General features: G+C 36.1%; 1 protein-coding gene across 6 annotated transcripts in view; it reads left to right on the top strand.

Moving 5' to 3' along the window:
- SLC35F5 (solute carrier family 35 member F5) overlaps positions 1-20,454 on the top strand; it is a 49,031-nt gene that overhangs the window by 9,369 nt on the left and 19,208 nt on the right. For all 6 annotated transcript variants that reach the window (XM_050752091.1, XM_050752092.1, XM_050752089.1 and 3 more), the window contains exons 5-11: positions 683-745; positions 3,221-3,302; positions 4,150-4,337; positions 11,800-11,881; positions 12,981-13,068; positions 14,842-14,906; positions 16,997-17,101. In XM_050752091.1, coding sequence (XP_050608048.1) covers positions 683-745; positions 3,221-3,302; positions 4,150-4,337; positions 11,800-11,881; positions 12,981-13,068; positions 14,842-14,906; positions 16,997-17,101 — 673 coding nt within the window. The remainder of the gene's footprint in view (positions 1-682; positions 746-3,220; positions 3,303-4,149; positions 4,338-11,799; positions 11,882-12,980; positions 13,069-14,841; positions 14,907-16,996; positions 17,102-20,454) is intronic.

Here is a 20,454-nt window from a genome sequence, read left to right as displayed (position 1 = left end):
CGCTTGGCCTCATTCAGAGGTTTTTGAGGTCAAAACTAATTTCATCATAATACTGAGATACTGAGATGTTTCTTCCCTTTTTTTTTTTTTTTTTTTTTTTGAGACGTAGTCTTGCCGCCCAGGCTGGAGTGCGGTGGCACGATCTTGGCTCACTGCAACCTCCACCTTCAGAGTTGAAGTCATTCTCCTGTCTCAGCCTCCTGAGTAGCTGAGATTACAGGCACGCGCCAACACCCTTAGCTAATATTTTTGTATTTTTAGTAGAGACAGGGTTTCACCATGTTGGTCAGGCTGGTCTTGAACTCCTGACCTCAGATGATCCACCAGCCTTGGCCTGTTACTTGCCTTTTTAACTAACCCATCCCTCCTTTCCCTACTTATCTGAAATATTATAGTAGTGTTGTGAAAAGGGCATAAGCTTTTGTTTTAGACTAACTTGGGTTTTAATCCTGACTGTCAGGATTAAAAATCTCTCAGCCTCAAATTTTTCATCCATAAAATGAAGATAATACCTACCTCACAATGGTGAATATGTGGCATTAGCTGCTATTATTGTTAGTAACAGTTATACTCTTGTAGGTTGATTCTGGATTTTTGCTTCTATTTATTTGAGTCATGTCTGACTAGTCCTACAGTGTAATATAAATTGAATTGGATTTTATACCTTGTTATCTGTATTTAGTTTGCAGATGCTGAAGGTTACTTTGCTGCTTGCACAACAGATACAACCATGAACAGTTCTTTGGTAAGTCCTTCTTTTTTTGTCAGGAATGGAGAGGTGGGGTTGAGCCATGGTAGGAAAAACTGAAACAGTTTTGATGTTAGCAAAGCTATGTTACAACATAGATATGGCTCAATATTGGGTGCCCATCATGAGGATTGTAATTTGGTACTTTTTTTCTCCTTAGGGATACCTGGGGCCTAGAGGTAAGCAATTTAGCTGCCTCTGAAGAGAGAGGGGAAGGGGAAACTGGTTCAGGAGTGAAAATAATAAAGGACAATCCTTTGTTACTAACCAACTTTTTTACTTCATGCACGTTATTATTATCATTTAGAAACACATATTTTTGACACTGAGACTATATAGGCAAATTGCTTGTTTGTGTATTCCACAGATTTTTTACAGTGACAAATATGTGTTAAACACGTGTTCTAGGCTCTGAAGATACAGCTTTGTTCTAGTGTGTGAGTGTGTGTGTATTTGCGAGGGGACAGGTAATAAGCAAGTAAAGTAATTGACGTAGTCACTTATTTTAAGCATTTATAATCTAGTTGGAGAGGTAGTATATAAAAATCTGTTTTTTTTTAAGATGATCACTCAGGCACCTCTTCTTTTATTTTTTATTTTTAGATTTCTTTTTAGAGACAGGGTCTTGCTCTGTTGCCTGGGATGGAGTACAGTGGCAGTGTTATGGCTCATTGTTAACTTTGAACTGCTGGGTTTAAACGATCCCCTTGTCTCAGCCTCCTAAATACAAGCATACTCCACCACTAGCTTTTGATTTTTATTTTTTAGAAACATGGTCGTGCTGTGTTGCTCAGGGTGGCATCTCTGTAAAATGTATTTTTAATGATACTTGTTTTCTTTCCAAACATGGCATTTTATCTGAGAAAAATTGTAATTACTCTAAAATTTAATAGCAATTTGTGAAGCACTGGCTTGGTGACCTTACTCCCAGCACAGTTTTCTTGTTTGCCTCTCTGTTTTTTAGTGTAGGCTACAGTGGCATGCAGAGTAGGTTAATAGGTACTATGAAGAATTTTTTTTTTTCCTGGGATTTTAAGCATCAATAACATAATTTAGTATCATTTGTCTCTATCAGTACAGAAGACAGAGTTGAGATGACAGCCTGTTCTTCTGACTACTCTTGTACTAATTCTTGCTATTATCTGTAGGATGGATATGTCAAATTGCTCTAGGCCAGATGCTATAGTGAAAACTTCAGTATAACAAAGAGATTATGTCTATTTCCAAACCTACTGTCCCTTCATTTACTGAATATATACATTTTTTTATTGGTAGAGCTCTATACCAGGAGTTAAAAGAGAAATCAAAGAAATAAAAAAAATTCTGTTAATTTTGAACAATTAGCCTAGTTGGAGATTTGTACCTTAAATATAGATCATCTGAAGAACATTTGTAAAAACAGTTGAGGAATTTATAACTACCTGAAAATATGGACCTTTGGAGCATGGTTAGACAAACCTGGCTTTAATTCTTTTGTCTACTACCTGATTACTTTATATCTCAGCTTTATTCTCTAAAATTATTAATATTATTATTATTGTTTTGAGATGGAGTCTCGCTCTGTCACCCAGGCTGGAGTGCAGTGGCAGAATCTCAGCTCACTGCAGTCTCCGCCTCCTGGTTTCAAGCGATTCTCCTGCCTCCACCTCATGAGTAGCTGGGATTACAGGCACGCACCACCACGCTCAGCTAATTTTTGTATTTTAGTAGAGATGGGGTTTCACCATGTTGGCCAGGCTGCTCTCGAACTCCTGACCTCAAGTGATCTGCCCGCCTCAGCCTCCCGAAGTTCTGAGATTACAGGCATGAACCACTGCACCGGCCATATTCTATAAAATTATTGTGAGGACTAATGAGAAATATATGTTTAACTGCTCTAGAGTTGGTACTCAATACATAGTAAGAACTGGTAAGTAGTAGCTATTTTGTGTAAAGGTCTTCAAGAATTTTAGTTAATATAAGAGGAGACAATTTAGTAAATATTAAATACATACTATATACCTGGTTATCAGTTTGTTATCTGCCTTCCCTGTTAGACTGAATGATCACTGAGGAAGAGACTGCTTTTATTTACCCTTATTTCCCCAGGATGTAGAAACAGCATCTGACATAGTAGGAGCTCAATAAGCATGTGTTAAATGAATGAAAAGGAATGAGACATAATCTGTTAGCTGAGATAGAATCTGTTAGCTAAGAAAGAGATATGTTTTTATGACATTTAAATATTAGATATCATAATATGCCAATGCTGTTATATTACGTTTCTAAACTGTAAACTGGATTCTTTTCTGTCATTGTACCTGTATGGATCTGTTGAGTTTCCTTTTTTAAGTCTTGAAAATTGCTGTTTAAACTTGGTGGTGAACAACCATGTTTTAGATGGTATTTGTGTTTACGTACCATCCGTTTAAATTTTAACCAGTATATTAGCTTTTATATTTGTTGTTTATTTTTTTTTCTGTTATATTCCAGAGTGAACCTCTGTATGTTCCTGTGAAATTCCATGATCTTCCAAGTGAAAAACCTGAGAGCACAAACATTGATACTGAAAAAAGTAAGCAAAACTTAGAAATGGGTAGAAAGTTTAGCTTTATCCAAGCCACTTCAGAACTTAGTGATGATGTGGGTTGACTGAAACACCCAGCAATTCTGCTCCATGTGGTGTCGTCTCAGCCTAAAGTCTTCTAGAAGTTTGACTGGATTGTGAATCTAATATAGTATAATCATTTTTGTATTATTTCAACTGGAAATAATTTCTAAATACCAGAGATCTCTATGGTTTCATCATATATATGTATACACACATATACACACACGCATCACACGCATATACATTTATATATATACTTTTTTAAACAAATAATATCCTCTTAAATATGCCCTCAAAGAGCCTAATAGCAAATTATAAGAATTTTGCTGCTTCTGTGAATTTAGTGAAGAATGCCACCTTTAACATAAGGTGCAGTATTTATCCTTAATTTCCCTTGCAAGGAATGGACCTATAGAGAATTGTTCTGTGTGCTTGCCCAGGAAACGAATTCTCATAAATTGGATATGCATGAGGAAAAATCCAAATAAAGTTTTACTAGAAATACTAAAATAGTAATCAACTAAAATCCTGAAATAGGCAGTTGTGTATATACAGTACACAATTGCAGAAACCTTGTTCGAATATTGGTTTCATTTTAAACCTTTTACAACATTTTTGTAGATGAAAACATTTTTCCTTTTAGCTCTTTTAAGTGAACAAAGTTGTCTCAGGTAATGATATACCTCTGGTTTACTTTGACTGTCTTACTCTGATCATAGATGAACTTATACGTTTATCAGTAAATTAAAACTTGTGACTTTTGTTGGAGAAGAATTATTTAAATATTTCGTATTGTGCTTTTCCTTTTAAGCCCCCAAAAAGTCTCGTGTAAGGTTCAGTAATATCATGGAGATTCGACAGCTTCCGTCAAGCCATGCATTGGAAGCAAAGTTGTCTCGAATGTCATATCCTGTGAAAGAACAAGAATCCATACTGAAAACTGTGGGGAAACTTACTGCAACTCAAGTAGCAAAAATTAGCTTTTTTTTTTGCTTTGTGGTAGGTCTTTTTATGATATGTTTGCATATGATATTTGAAACTTGAATTTTAAGACAGTATATATACCAACAATATAGGATGGAAGTGTGAGACAATTAGGTTGTTTAATCCTGACTTTAAACTCTGCTGTTTGAGACCTGTAGGAAGTTAGGGTATCAAAATTAGTAAATGCTTGATATACCTCAAAGAGTTAGCATTCAATAAGTCCTATAACACTTCAGCTATTTATATATATGCACAAACTTTTGAACACACACAGTTTGGGAAGTTCTTCAGAATTTAGCATTGCCTCATGGTCAAAATTATGAATAGAGTTATTTTCCACTGTAATATATGTATATACAAAGGTTAGTAAATATCCAGATAAGAGTTTACTGTATGCATTGATTTTTTTCAAATAAGTGTTTTGCAGTTTTATATTCGTATAAATGAGGTTAAGTATTATTTTGTCAAGTACTCAGTATATTTCTACAGAATTTCTGGTTGTATTATTTATAGTTTCTTACTTTTTAAAGATAGAAACTGAAAAATGTGCTTAAGATTTCACATAGAATAATGATGGAGTAAATAAAGTATTGTTATTTTGGGCTAAGCTGGGATTAGAGACTTGTCTGAGTTAGTGAGAACTCTAACATGTAGAATTTAAAAAATGAATTTCTGTGCTATTTTATGTATACATCATTGGAAGTAGCCTAATCCAAGGTTTTTTAATATGAGCCTTTAAGATTCAAATTTATACCGAGCATCTTAAAACCCTAAATAATGAAATGCTAATGTCAATGTTATTAGCCTGATTATAAAATTTTTTTAATGTCATGATTTTGCCTTTCATACTCAAATAGCCCATTTTTCTCCATTCCCTGGCTCTACTAATAACACTACTCTTTATAGAGATTTAAAGGTATGTGCAGATAATAGCCTTTTTAAGAATTAATTTTTGAAATTATAATAAAGTATACATAAAATACACCATTTTGATCATTTTTTCTTTTTTTTAAACGGAGTTTTGCTCTTGTTGCCCAGGCTGGGGTGCAATGGCGCGATCTCGGCTCACCACAACCTCTGCCTCCTGGGTTCAAGCAATTCTCCTGCCTCACCGCCCCGAGTAGCTGGGATTACAGGCATGCGCCACTACAGCCAGCTAATTTTGTGTTTTTAGTAGAGACGGGGTTTCTCCATGTTGGTCAGGCTGGTCTCAAACTCCCGACCTCAGGTAATGTCCCCTGCCTCAGCCTCCTGAAGTGTTGGGATTACAGGCATAAGCCACCGCTCCCGGCCCTGATCATTTTTAAGTGTACGGTTAGTGGCATAAAGTACATTCACATTGTTGTGCAACCATCACCCCATCCATCCACAGAATTTTTTCATCTTATAAAACTGAAACTATCCATTAAACAATAACTCTTCTTTCCCACCACCCACAGCCCCTGGCGACCTCTATTCTGTTTCTGTTTCTATGGATTTGACTACTCATAAGTACCTCATGTTGAGTGGAATCATACAGCATTTGTCTTTTTGAGACTGGTTTATTTCATTTAGCATAATGTCCTCCGGGTTCATCCAGGTTGTAACTTGTGTCAGAATTTCCTTTCTTTTGAAGGCAGAATAATATTTCATTGTACAGATATACCATCTTTTGTTTATTCATTATTCTGTCAGTAGATGCTTGGGTCACTTAGACCATAAATTGTCTTTGAAAAATAGCAACTTAAAATACATTATGAAAGCAGAAAGCTAACAGATAGTTTCAGTTTTATAAGATGAAAAAATCTGGCCAGGTACAGCGGCTCATGTCCATAATCCCAGCACTTTAGGAGGCTGAGGTGGGGAATCACGAGGCGAAGAGATCGAGACCATCCTGGCCAACATGGTGAAACCCCATCTCTACTAAAAATACAAAAATTAGCTGGGCGTGGTGGTGCACGCCTGTAGTCTCAGCTACTCAGGAGGCTGAGGCAGGAGAATCGCTTGAACCCAGGAGGCAGAGGTTGCAGTGAGCTGAGATTGCACCACTGCACTCCAGCCTGGGTGACTGAGCGAGACTGTCTCAAAAAAAAAGAGAAAAAAATCCTGTGGATGGATGGGGTGATGGTTGCACAACAATGTGAATGCACTTTATGCCACTAACTGTACACTTAAAAATGATCCAAATGGTATATTTTATGTATATTATAATTTCAAAAAATAATTTTAAAAAATGCTATTATCTGCACATACCTTTAAATCTGCTATAAAGGCTAGTGTTGTTACATAACAATTTACGTAATACATTTCTCTCAGAGTTTTAAGTTAGGAAAAAGTTTGCTTTTTCCAAGGAAGGGAGATAGTTCCTTTTAACAGACAATGAGCTATGTAACTCAGGTTTTCCTATTGCCTCCCTGCCTTTTTGCCTACAGATGAGTTGTATGCTCGCCTGAAGTAGCTTTCTTCCTTTAAACTGAAGTTTCTGATATAATCATCACGTTCCACAGCCAGCTCCCACTGCATTACCCATTTAATCTGGCTCTGATCTTTTTACTCTTGTTTTAATTTTCACCATATACAATTGGTCCTTGAACAACATGGGTCTGTATTGCGCAGGTATGCTTACACACAGATTTTCATCTATCTCTGCCACACCTAAAACAGCAAGACCAGTCCCTTCTCTTTCCCAGGCTTCTTATGCAACATGAAAATGACAAGGATGACGACCTTTATATGATGATTCATTTCCACTTAATGAGTAGTAAATATATTCTTTCTTATGATTTTCTTAATAGCATTTCTTTTCTCTAGCTTTCTTTATTATAAGCATATAGTATACACTACATATAACATACAAAATATCTGTTAATCATTACTTATGTTATTGGTAGGGTTTCCAGTCACCAGTAGTCTATCAGTAGCTACATTTTAGGGGAGTCAAAAGTTATAGCAGATTTTTTTTATTGCCTGAGGGTTGGTCCCCCAATCCCCATGTTGTTCAAGGGTCAACTATAGAAGCTTTTATTACACATCTCCTTTGAAAACTGGGTAGCATATAATTAATACATTTTAGTCCTGCCTTACACTCATTTAAAACAAGCAGAGACCCCAACTAATAAAATAACGTGAATATATGAGACTTTAAACTATTTTTATTACATATGTAATTATCATACTGCAAATTCCAAAGATTTTCTTTTGATTTACCTAGCAGAATATTATTAATCAAGTTATCACTAAAATAAAGGCATTCCTTTGGGAAGTCAGAGGAATATAGTCCAGACATACAGTTTGTCCTCCAAATCCTTGAGTTCTGCCTCCTTGGATCCAACCAACTTCAGATCAAAAATAGTGAAGGTGAAAAAATAAAAGAACAGCAATATAACAATAAAAATAATAGAGATTAAAAAACAATAGCACAACAACTATTTACGTTGTCTTAGGTACGAGTAATCTAGAGATGATTTAAAGTATATGGGAGGATGTGTGTAGATTGTATCCAAATGCTATGCCATTTTATGTAAGGGACTTGAGCATCTTTGGATTTTGATACCTTTGGGGTTGGGGTCCTGGACCCAATCCCCTGCAGATACTGAGAGAAAACTTACCTTTTTAGAAATCTAGCTTAATAGAATGATAAGCTTTAGGTAAGGTTAAGAGCAGTGCTGTTCAATAGAAATATAACATGAGCCTCAAATGCAGGCCACAAACATAGTTTTAAATTATCTAGTAGATGCATTTAAAAAAGGAAAAGGAAACAGATGTTATCAATTTCAGTATTATATTTGTATTTAACCCACTATATGTAAAAATATTATTTCAACATGTTATTGATGTAAAAATTATTGATGAGATAGTTTACATTCTTTTTTTTTTTTTTTTTTTTTTTTTTTTTGAGACAGAGTCTCGCTCTGTCGCCCAGGCTGGAGTGCAGTGGCGCAATCTCGGCTCACTGCAAGCTCCGCCTCCCGGGTTCACGCCATTCTCCTGCCTCAGCCTCCTGAGTAGCTGGGACTACAGGCGCCCGCCACCGCGCCCGGCTAATTTTTTTTGTATTTTTAGTAGAAACGGGGTTTCACCGTGGTCTCGATCTCCTGACCTTGTGATCCGCCCGTCTCGGCCTCCCAAAGTGCTGGGATTACAGGCGTGAGCCACCGCGCCCGGCCTACATTCTTTTTTGTACTAAAATCTTCTAAACCCAGTATGCATTATACTTAAAGCACTTCTCAGTTCAGACCAGCCAATTTCAATTGCTCAGTAGCCATGAGTGGCTAGTGTCTAATGTACTGGACAGTGTAGATTAAAAGGAGTTAATGATTACTGTATTTGCCAATCTTCTTTGAATATCTTTTGTCTTACTAGGTTTTTTTTTTCTGTAAAATATAATTTAGGTGATACTGGCTTTATCAAGAATATCTCTTACTACATATCCAAAGTAAATGAAATCAGTATCTCATAGAGATGTCTGCACCTCCATGTTTATTTTACAGTATTCATCATAGACAAGATATGGGAATAACCTGAGTGTCTATCGATGGATGAATATATATAGTACATTTTCATGGCTGAACATAATGTAATATTATTCAGCTGTAAAAAGAAGGAAATCCTGCCATTTGCAACAACATGGACAAACCTGGAAGACATTATGCTAAATAAAATAAGCTAGGCATAGAATGTCAAATACTCACAAATATGATCTCACTTATGTATGTAGAATCTAAAATAGAAGCAAAGAGTAGAATGGTGGTTGCCAGAGAGTAGAATGGTAGGGAAATGGGGGTGTGTTGGTCAAAGAGTACATAATTTCAATTATAAGATAAATAAGTTTTGGGAACTAATGTGTATGGAGACTTCAGATAACAGTACTATATTCTTGTAATTTGATAAGAGCAGATTCTTCAGTGTGTTCATCACATATACACACAGAAAAATGGTAACTATGGGTGATGATGGATGTGCTAATTTGACTATGGTAATCAGTAGACAATGTTATGTGTATATTAAATCATGTTATATACCTTGAACATACACAATATTTTGTCAAATATTAATGTTTTATGACAATTTATAAATGAATTACTACTAATGAAATTATGAAATGTATTATTTGCTATAATTATTCATAAATCGTTGTCCTCAACTCTGAAATAATGAAGGCAGATGTTGTATGGACAATTTTTATTGGAGGATGGTTGAGATGGGTCTTCTTTTGTGATGAGGGTGCCGTGGAAACAATAGCCAGAGAATGGTGTTTGGTGAGAGGTAGAGAATGGAAAGGTTATTCTGGAAAGAGTTCACAGCTAATGAAGGATTCTTATGACCTTTGAATGCTTCTTATCTAAGTGATCTGTTTTTATTTATTTACCTTGAATTAGCATGGACCAGTGAGGTTGTTTGGAAAATGAGGACAATATTTAAGTATAAAAATAGTAAGAGAAGTGGGTCAAGAAAGCTAATAATCACTCTGTGAGCATTATCTGTTCATGGAGAAAATCTTTGACAGATAAGATTAAGGGTTGAGTCTTCTTTTCTAGCACTTCATCTGCACGCAGACTGTGGCTTCTCTTGCCATATATGTTTGATATTGCCCATCAGTTGTTACCTCATTTTATCTAGATAGGCATGTGAAATTATCTAGGAAATCAAAGGATTGCAGATGGAATCAGAACCACGTTGCCATAATTTCATTCTGGCTTTAGCCTTGAGTACAGTATAGACTGAATGGAGACTACTAGGCTGTCAGCCATCTGCTGCCTTCTGATAGTGCTCTACAATCATGTGTCTCTACTGCTTCTTTGCAGTGTGAATACTAGTGTAATACTACTCAGCCACAGGCTCTGAGAGAGTTAGAGAGATGTTCCTGTCTTAATAGAGATAAGTCATTTAGTGGGATAGCTCTTCGAGTCAACCAGTGTAAGTAGCAGAGACACCAAAAACAATTAGTCTAGCCGTTAGTTTACTTTGCTTGACCCAGCAATCCACCTCTTAGTATATGCTTTGGTGACACTCATGTACTTATGTACCAGGTGGCAGGCATGTGCTAGAATTAAGATATTCATAGTCGCATTGTTTCAGATAGTAAAAAAAGTGTTATCCACAAAAAATGGATGAATTATCAGTGAAAATTACTGAACTTTGGACACACAGACATCCTGCCAGCCTTCATCAAAAAAAGTATTATTTCCTTTTTTTTTTTTTTTTTTTTTTGAGACGGAGGGTCTTGCTCTGTCGCCCAGGCTGGTGTGCGGTGGCACGATCGCGGCTTACTGCAAGCTCCGCCTCCCGGGTTCACACATTCTCCTGCCTCAGCCTCCCGAGTAGCTGGGACTACAGGTGCCCACCACCGCGCCTGGCTAATTTTTGTATTTTTAGTAGAGACAGGGTTTCACCGTTGTTAGCCAGGATGGTCTCGACCTCCTGACCTCGTGATCCGCCCGTCTTGGCCTCTCAAAGTGCTGGGATTACAGGCGTGAGCCACTGCGCCCGGCCAAAAGTATTATTTCTTATTCTCCATCCTAACCTAGATAAGTGGAAGAAAAGAAAGAATTTTTGTGAAAAAGTCCTGATAGCTGGAAAGCTTCCTTCACTGTATCCAAAGTTATGAGAACTCTTTGGGTTGTGTCTCCAAACTGAGATTCAGAAAAACAATCACAATTAACCAGTAAATTAACAATTTTCATAGGACATGTCTAAATTTCCAAAGTGAATATAGCCTTTTATTTTTCAATCCAGCTAGCTAGCTAAGACCATCCATATCCACGCACATCATCTGGTTTAATAGATTTCTCGTTATGCTGTATTCATCTGTACATATTCTAATGTTGGAGAATTTTCCCAAATTTAAATATGATTTAGATAAACTTCACAGAGTGTCAGCAGTACTTAGATAAAGCAATTTTTTTTTTTTTTTTTTTCTGAGACAAGGTCTCTCTGTCACCTAGGCTGAAGCGAGGCCTCACTGCAGCCTCAACTTCCCAGGCTCAAGTAATCCTCCCACCTCAGCCTCCCGTGTAGCTGGGATTACAGGTGTGTACTACCACGCCTGGCTTATTTTTGTATCTTTTTTTTGTAGAAATGGGGTTTCACTGTGTTGCCCAGGCTGGTCTTTCTGGGCCCAAGCAATCCACCCACCTTAGCCTCCCAAAATGCTAGGATTACAGGCATGAGCCACTATGCCCAGCCTAGATAAAGCAAATTTTTAAATTGATTTGATACTTGATTTTACTCTCATTAAAAAAAAGAAAAGAAAAACCTGAATGCTAATTGTTAACCAACTATTGTTAAATTTTAAGGGAAACTGGGTAGCGGGGTCTTAGGTCTGATTATAAATGTTTGTCTTTTTTGGGAGCCTGTGATTTTTTCAATACAAAGCAGCTTTTAAAACATCTTGTGAGAACAGTGTTTAGGAGGAGAACAAAAGAGGGAATTCTGAATTGTAATGACAGATGTAAACATGTCTTTCATTAGGGTTCACTTTGGTTTTCTTTTCCTTTAGTGGTTTTTGGCAAATTTGTCATATCAAGAAGCACTTTCAGACACACAAGTTGCTATAGTTAATATTTTATCTTCAACTTCTGGTAAGAAATTTGTCTTTAAAACTCTGCATTATAAATCAGTGTATATATTTCTGGTGTATATATGTGTACATATACAGCATTTTTATCTCATTATAGCTTATATTAGTTCTAATATACATTAGTCTATTATAACTGCCTTTTAATCTGTATATAGTCAGGTGCCGCATATGATGTTTCAGTCTACAACAGACTGTATATACAATGGTGGTCCTATAAGATTATAATACTATATTTTTACTGTACCTTTTCTATGTTTAAATATGTTTGGATACACAAATACTTACCGCTGTGTTACAATTGCCTAGAGTATTCAATACAGTAACATGCTATACAATTTGGTAGCCTATAAGCAATAGGCTATAGCATATCGCGTAGCTGTGTAGTAGGCTATACCATTTAGGTTTGTGTAAGTGTGCTCTATGATGGTGGCACAAGGATGACATTGCCGAACGACACGCATTTTCTCTGTATTTATCCCTGTTGTTAAGCATGACTGTAGTTTCATGCCTTAGCCTGTGCTATTTATGTTCCTTCAAATAATTTACAATTTTTTTAAATATAACAATATATTACAGTTTTATAGGCTGGCCTTTTGTATTGTAGTTGCCTTTCCCTTCATACATACATTTCCGAGATCTTTTTCTAGACCCTTTGGCTAAAATGTAATTGCTTATTTCAGAACTATAATTTGCCCTATGATAGGTGTTTTATTTTTAAGATTGAATCACTTTTCAAATCTGGAAGACAAAAGTATTTTTGAAACTATAAAAATAACTTCAGGACACAAGCTTGATTATGATGAAGTCAACATGTTACTCTGAATAAGATTTAAGTTTCCTATTAGTTTAAAATAAATAAGACTGTACTTGATCTGTACTGTTGAAATAAACATGGTTTAGTTTGGAGGCTATTTTATGCATGAACTTTAAACATTTCAGTCTAGTCATTACTTAACTGCAGTTATTTTCTTAGTTAAGAGTGACAAAAATAATTTGAAAGTTAGGTATATAATTTGCTTATTTAAACAATGAAGTTGTTAGTAAAAATGTTGACAGTATTTAAACTCATGTACCATTTTTAAATTCTTTTCTCCTGATAGGACTTTTTACCTTAATCCTTGCTGCAGTATTTCCAAGTAACAGTGGAGATAGATTTACCCTTTCTAAACTATTAGCTGTAATTTTAAGGTAAGAATATACTGTGATAGCTAGTTTACTCTGCTTAAAAATACAATGTCACAATTTCTGGTAGTGGCACCAGGGTAGTTTATATTGTAAGAGCAAAGAAAGATGTAGATAAAAGAAGGCTTTAAATGGACATGATGCTACTTAGCCCTGTCACATCCAAATTTTATTGAAACACAGCTACTCTCATCTATTTGCAAATTGTCTATGGCCATTTTAGCACTACAGAGGCAGAGTTGAATTGCAACAATGTGGCCCACAAGCCTAAAATATTTACTATCTGTACCTTTAAAAAAAAGTGTTACTTAGAAATTTTTTGTGTAAGTGTATGTTCTTAAGAATTATGTATTAAACATTGTTTAATACTTTGCTTTGAATTGGCATTTTACTAAGAGATTCAATTTCTGAGGATATAAAAAGAATTTTACATAGCAACAATCTGGAAGGAAATCTAAGCAAAGAAATCTCATTTCATCAATTGAGAGACAAGAGTGTGGCCTCAAGCCAAACCACTTGGAATCCAATCCCATCTCCATCATTATTAGTTTTGAGATCTTGGGCAAGTTCCTTACGTTTCTGTGCCAATTTTCTCGTCTGTATATTGGGGATAATAATAGGATTTCTCTCATAGGATTATTATGAGGATTGAATGAGTAGAACTTCTAAAGTGCTTGGAACAATGTGTGATACACAACAGGAGGTGCTCCCTATATTTAGCCATTATCATAATCATCATCATCTAAATGGAAACAAAACCCCTGGTTTCTAAATATATTGTGGATACTCAATAAATAATAGCTGAATCTGAATATGAACAATGATTATTACAGAAAATTGTGATGATTTAATTGAAGGGTATGCATATTTAATGTAAGGACTACATTTAAGTTCTGATGACATCTTTCCATAAGGGAATACATATTTTCTTTCATCTTCTCCTACTGCCACCCTGGTCTTTCTGATCAGGGTGAGAGAATTAGGCTTTTTTATTTTAAATTAGGAATATCTCATCTACTTGAAAACATGTTACAATTTATAAGATTCATAGAAATAGAAAGACAATGTAAGTTCCCTGAGGACAGGAACCACATCTGTTTTGGTCACTTCTGTAACCCTGTGCTTTGCTCATATTAGATGCCCAGAAAATAACAATTGAGTTTATGAATGACCTCTGATATCTCTACAACCTTAATTCAGTCTTATTTTTATCCACTAAAATCATGAGATTAGTGAAATTGTTTAAGCACATAAGGATAGTTTTACCGTTAATTTAGATTTTACCAATAAGCAAGAGTAAGTACTGTTACATTGCTGGATTTATATGGGTTTGATATATTTTTGTAATCCAAAAGAAAGATTGGAAAGGGATGACAAGTTGGTTAATTCATTCCTAATTGAAAGACAGTTGATAGCACAGCACTTAAGAGCACTGGACTGTGGAGTAAAACTGCCTGCGTTTCAGTCTCGGCTATGTGATCTTGGTCAAGTTACCTTACCTCTTTGTGTATTAGTTTTCACATGTAAAATGGGAATGGCAGTAATAATACTTCCTTATAAGGTATAATATTGTACACTTTGTGAGGATTAAATGAGTTAATACGAATATAACACTATATTATATTGATATTGTTAGATATTGTTATTGAAATTGCTAAATTATTTGACAGTGTTACCCAAAGTTGAGATTAGTCTTGATCACTTATAAATAATTTTTATCTTTATGATTAGCCTTTTCAGAATTGTTTAGCTCATCATTAATGACTGTTATTCTCATAGCATTGGAGGTGTTGTACTGGTAAACCTGTCAGGGTCTGAAAAATCTGCTGGAAGAGATACAATAGGTAAGTACTTGACTCTGCATTCTCTCTGTTAAGGGTATACAGGAAAGTTTTTTGTTAAACAAGAAAGTCAAATGTGCATGCTCACGCACACAGATACACATACAAAGTGTAGGCACTAGCAGGTGTTTTTTTAAACTTTTCCTTGGGAAACAATATTAAAAAATGCATAAATATTTTAGTGAATTCTCATAGCCTTCACCCAGATTTTTCAAATGTTAACAATGTACATAACTATTATACAGTTATAAAAATCAGGAATTAACATTGACTCTAATACTGTTATCTATAAAGCCTTTTCAAATTTTGCCATTTTTTACACTAATGTTCTTTTTCTGATCTAGGATCATTTATTGCATTTAATTGTCATGTTCCCTTAGTTTCCTTTAAATGCAGAACTGTTTCTCAGTCTTCTTTTATGACCTTGACACTTTTGTAGGGTCCCACCTAGTTGGTTTGTAGAATGTTTCTCAATTTGTATTTGTCAGACATTTTCTTTGGTTAAATTGAGGTTGTGCATTTTTGGTAAGAATATAATGGAAGTGATATTGTTTCCTGAGCAGTGCATTCTACCAACAGGCACAGGATATTGATTTGTCCTGTTGCTGGTAATGTTAATTTTAAGGTGGTTAAAATTAACCACCTTATTCCAGTGTAAAGTTACTAATTTTTCCCATTGCAAGTAATAAGCATCTTGTCGGGGATTCTTTGAGGCTATACAAATTTCCTGTTGCTGTCATATCACCCAGGAATATTGTCATTCCCTCTTGATTCTTGTCTGAAACAGTTACTGCTATGATGAACACTTAGTTTTTGATCCATTGCTTAGACTTAACAAAAACGAAGATAAACAGAACCTAGCTGGGCTGAGCATGGTGACTCATGCCTGTTAACCCAGTGCTTTGGGAGGCCAAGGTGGGAGGATTGCTTGAGGCCAGGAGTTCAAGACCAGCCTGGACAGCACAGTGAGACCTCATAATAAAAAATAAACCTATATTAATTATTTCTCTTTGGATACTTCTTTAGATATTTGAGGTTTATTGAATAGAACAATGCTTTCTAAATTATTCCTAACTACTACCCAGTGAGCTGTGCTTTGAACCTCCTCACCTCTTTCTCACCCAGAGCAGCTTTGTGTATACAAATACATAAAACAATATATGTATTTGGTATGTGCATGTGTGTGCAAGATTTTGTTGACAAAAGCTTTTAAAAAGTTTGAAAATAATAAAAGATGTAATAAAACATTCATCTTTTGAATAATTGATTAAAGTATTGAATATGACCACTTGGCAGAACATTATTTAGCTGTTTTGAAAGGTTTAAATGTTTTTGAGAGAGAGTTAATGAAGAGAATCAGTATTTATTATTCATGTACTGTGAGAGCTGTATTATGTTAGCTATTTTGGAACATTAAAAAGTATAAATTATGTGTTTGTAGTTTTCAAGGAGTTCTTGATTTGGAACAATAAGAGATTTATAAAATGAAGCTACTAGGGATTAAACTAATACCATACTTGACAATAGTAAGTATTGTCTAAAACAGAAGACAGAATGGAAATGCAGCAGATTAGAAAGAGGATGATTTGTGGAAGAAATGAAACTTTAACAGAGCCTTTAAGATGGGAATGGTAGTGCAATACATATTAAGAATGATATATGGGGGTAAGGAAGACAATACAAGCAACAGCTTAGTGATGGAAAGAAACATTTGTTAAGTTGGAAAATGCCAGGTGTCAAGATTGTTTATGTAGGGTAAAATAAGAAACATGCATTTCCAAATTAAAAACAAAGTGTTACTTTTTAGTTGTATTACTATAATATGTATAGGTTTTGGTCAGATCATTGAGGTGAATGCTTTTGCATTTATTTGTTAACACACTAAACTCCTTCCTGTACTCCTAAAAGACGTGGATGGGGTAGGCTATACCTTTTCATTATATATCTTTGTGTCAATATAAAGGCGATTTATCTAATTATATATCTTTTCACTTTTGTATATTCTTGCAATATTATCTGATACATTATTGGATTTTAAGTGTATATTGAATGAATTAATGAGTGGTTGCTTTAAATCATGTTGATTTTTACAGGTTCCATTTGGTCTCTTGCTGGAGCCATGCTCTATGCTGTCTATATTGTTATGATTAAGAGAAAAGTAGATAGAGAAGACAAGTTGGATATTCCAATGTTCTTTGGTAAGAATATGTTTAACTTGTGAGGCTATTTACTGTAAATGTCTAACACAGGGTTTTGCTTTTGTTTTTTTGGACGGAATAGGGAACGCTTTTTTTTTTTTTCTTCCATGTGATTCTTTAAAACCATTTAAAGATTATGAAGGCCGATCCCAATGTTTACTTTATCCTGCATGGTTGTGTACCTATGAGGGAATGCCCATCTCCTTAGTGTGTGACAGAAACTCCTAACACTTTTTTCAAATTGATGTCTTCAGACTGCAAGTCAGATATTTATCTCAGCGATATGACAGAGTTATGCTCTTATAAGCATGTGAGAGTTAACCTGCTGTATTTTACATTTTGCCAGTTTTGAATAGTTAGCAAAGGATTGGGGAGACTGCCCCCAAATTATATGTTTAACGCTCTCACAGTCTATGTACTTATTTACATTAAAAATTGTGGGCCATTTAAAGGGTTTTCATTTGCATTTTATGTTTAAGACATAGACACTTTTATAACATAGATTCCTTCTCAAATTACCCAATTATAGTTTCTAGATATGGTTTATAAATTTTCCTTTGCCTAACATCAGTTCAGGAAAGAACTGGCGGTATCTGTAGGACTGCAGAAGAAGAACGCATTGACAAGCTATCTTCAAAAGATATCTGAATATAAATAGATAAAGAAGCTCAGTGATAAGAGTTCAAAGTGCAGCTTACAAGGAGTCAGGAGACCTGGAATCCAGCTGTTGTAACTTTATTTATCTCATAGACATCTGGAATATGAGGAAATTGGACTAGATAAATGGCCCCTAAACTGTGATTTAGGGAATAGATAGGCTCCCGGGATGGTTGGAAGGAAATAGAGTTGCATGCAGGGGTCTAGTTCTTGGACTCCTTTGCTGCTTCACCTGTGGAACAGCTCTACTTTGTTGAGCATTTTGCATTAGAATTTAATTTGTAGTAAAGATTTTTCTTATGATTGGGCATGGTGGCTCACTCCTGTGATCCTAGCACTTTGAGAGGCTGAGGCAGGAGGGTTGCTTGAAGCCAGGGATTTAAGATCAGCCTGGTCAACGTAGGGAGACTGCATTTCTATTTAATTTTTTTTTTAAAGACTATTTTAAAACTAAAAATAGTTTAAATACTTGTATCTGAAGACTAACAAAAATAAAATGTTTGAAAAGCCATGAGGCTGAGTGATTGCTTGAATTCTTTTTAAATACAGAATTCAAGAAATATAGCTTAATAGCCAGGTTTGGTTGCATGTGTCTGTAATCCCAGCTACTTGAGAGGCTGAGGCAGGAGAATCACTTGAGTCCAGGAGTTCAAGTCTGCAGTGAGCTATGATTGTGTCTCTGCACCTTAGCCTGGGTAACAGAATAAGATGCTGTCTCTTAGAAAAGATAATTTTAATGGTATTTTATTTGGCAGTCATAGAAAATTTTATTTGGAATGGAATAAAATGCTAGTTTTTTTTAGTGTTTTAGGTAGGTGATTGGGTCAGTGGTACTTTTTAAAAATTTAAACGTTGACAACTTGCAAGAAAAATTGCTTAATTTACTCATATTAGGGAGAGTGCATATAGACATGTAGCTTGTGTTGGTCCTGTTCATATGTGATGTGATATGTAAAGCAATATTGATCTGCCCTGGGCTTTAGAATAGACAGGATTTGGAGAAGTCAGGGTTGGGATATTGGGGGCTCTTCAGGCAAGGGAGTTTGAGCAGAGGCTTAACGCGGAGCAGTGAGCAGATCTGAATGATTGTGCTGGAACTTCGCTTTGTGGAAGAACAGAAAGGTGTGTGGTGCCAGATTCTGGGCAGTCTAGGGAATAGGTGGAGTCACTGGGACTTTTGTCTTTAGGTCAAAGGATGTTAATTTATGTGGGATTTCATAGACTCAGCACTTCAGGGACCAGAAAATAGGTTCAGTTCTTGGTAATGCCACATTTTGGTGTTTCTTTTTTTTTTTTTTTTTTTTTTTTTTTGAGACGGAGTCTCACGCTGTTGCCCAGGCTGGAGTGCAGTGGCGCGATCTCGGCTCACTGCAAGCTCCGCCTCCCGGGTTCCCGCCATTCTCCTGCCTCAGCCTCCTGAGTAGCTGGGACTACAGGCGCCCGCCACCGCGCCCGGCTAATTTTTTTTTTATATTTTTAGTAGAGACGGGGTTTCACTGTGGTCTCGATCTCCTGACCTTGTGATCCGCCCGCCTCGGCCTCCCAAAGTGCTGGGATTACAGGCTTGAGCCACCGCGCCCGGCCTTGGTGTTTCATTAAAACAACTTTGTAATGTTATTTAAGCATTTTAGGTCATGTGTCCTGTATATGTGTTCTTTTGTTGTTGTTGTTTTAATGAATAGATGTCTGAAGGTTGTGTATTAGTCTGTTTTCCCACTGCTATAAAGAACTACCTGAGACTGGGTAATTTATAAACAAAAGAGGTTTAATTGACTCAGTTCTGCATGGCTGGGCAGGCCTCAGGAAACTTACAATCATGGCGTAAGGTGAAGGGGAAGCAAGGCATGTTTTACACACTGGCAAGAGAGAGAGAACTTGCGAAGGGGGAATTGCCAAACACGTTAAAACCATCAAATCTTGTAAGAACTCACTATGATGTGAACAGCATGGGGGAACCGCCCCAATGATCCAGTCACCTCCCACCAGGTCCCTCCCTGACACGTGGGGATTACAATTCGAGATGAGATTTGGGTGGGGACACAGAGCCAAACCATAATAGTTGGGCTCCCTAAAACAGGATATGAGATGGGGAATTTGTGTAGGTGATTCATTGTGGGGAGTTCACTGAAGGAAAAACTTGGAGTGAAGGAAGCAAGATAGAGAAGGGGAAAGAACCATGTGGCACACAAGTATAACTGAGGTTTGGCCCAATTCATTGCAGGTGCTGGGGCGGGGAGCAGAGGGAGAGCAGCTAATATGTCTGGGCCTTGAGCCATGATGGCCGGCCTCATAAAGCCTCCATCAATTAGTCATGAGCTGCAGAAGATGGGGTGGGGTGGAGGGTGGGAACTTGCTGGGAAAGGCAGACTTATTTGCCCCTCCCTTCACAGAAGTGGGGTGGCTGTGAGTCTTTAGCATCAGATAGAGAGTGGGTGCTCCTGCCCTGTTAAGATTTAATTAGGCATCCTAATTACCGGTTTATTATTTAGGTGACATAGTATCAATTATATATCTACTGTAATTTAATTTTCTTTTAAGAAAGCTATATAGTTACCGCATAAATCATATAGCAAATTTGTGACATAAACTACATAGAAAGTACAACAAAATTTATTATACAGTTGTAATCTTTTTTCTTTATAGTCTTTACTTTCACATGTATATAGTCATATATAAACTTAATTTCTATAGTAATA

Source organism: Macaca thibetana, chromosome 12 (genome assembly GCF_024542745.1).
Source record: "Macaca thibetana thibetana isolate TM-01 chromosome 12, ASM2454274v1, whole genome shotgun sequence".
Classification (NCBI taxonomy): domain Eukaryota; kingdom Metazoa; phylum Chordata; class Mammalia; order Primates; family Cercopithecidae; genus Macaca; species Macaca thibetana.
Note: the sequence above shows the minus strand (reverse complement) of the source record. Positions and strands in the feature narration are given on the sequence as shown.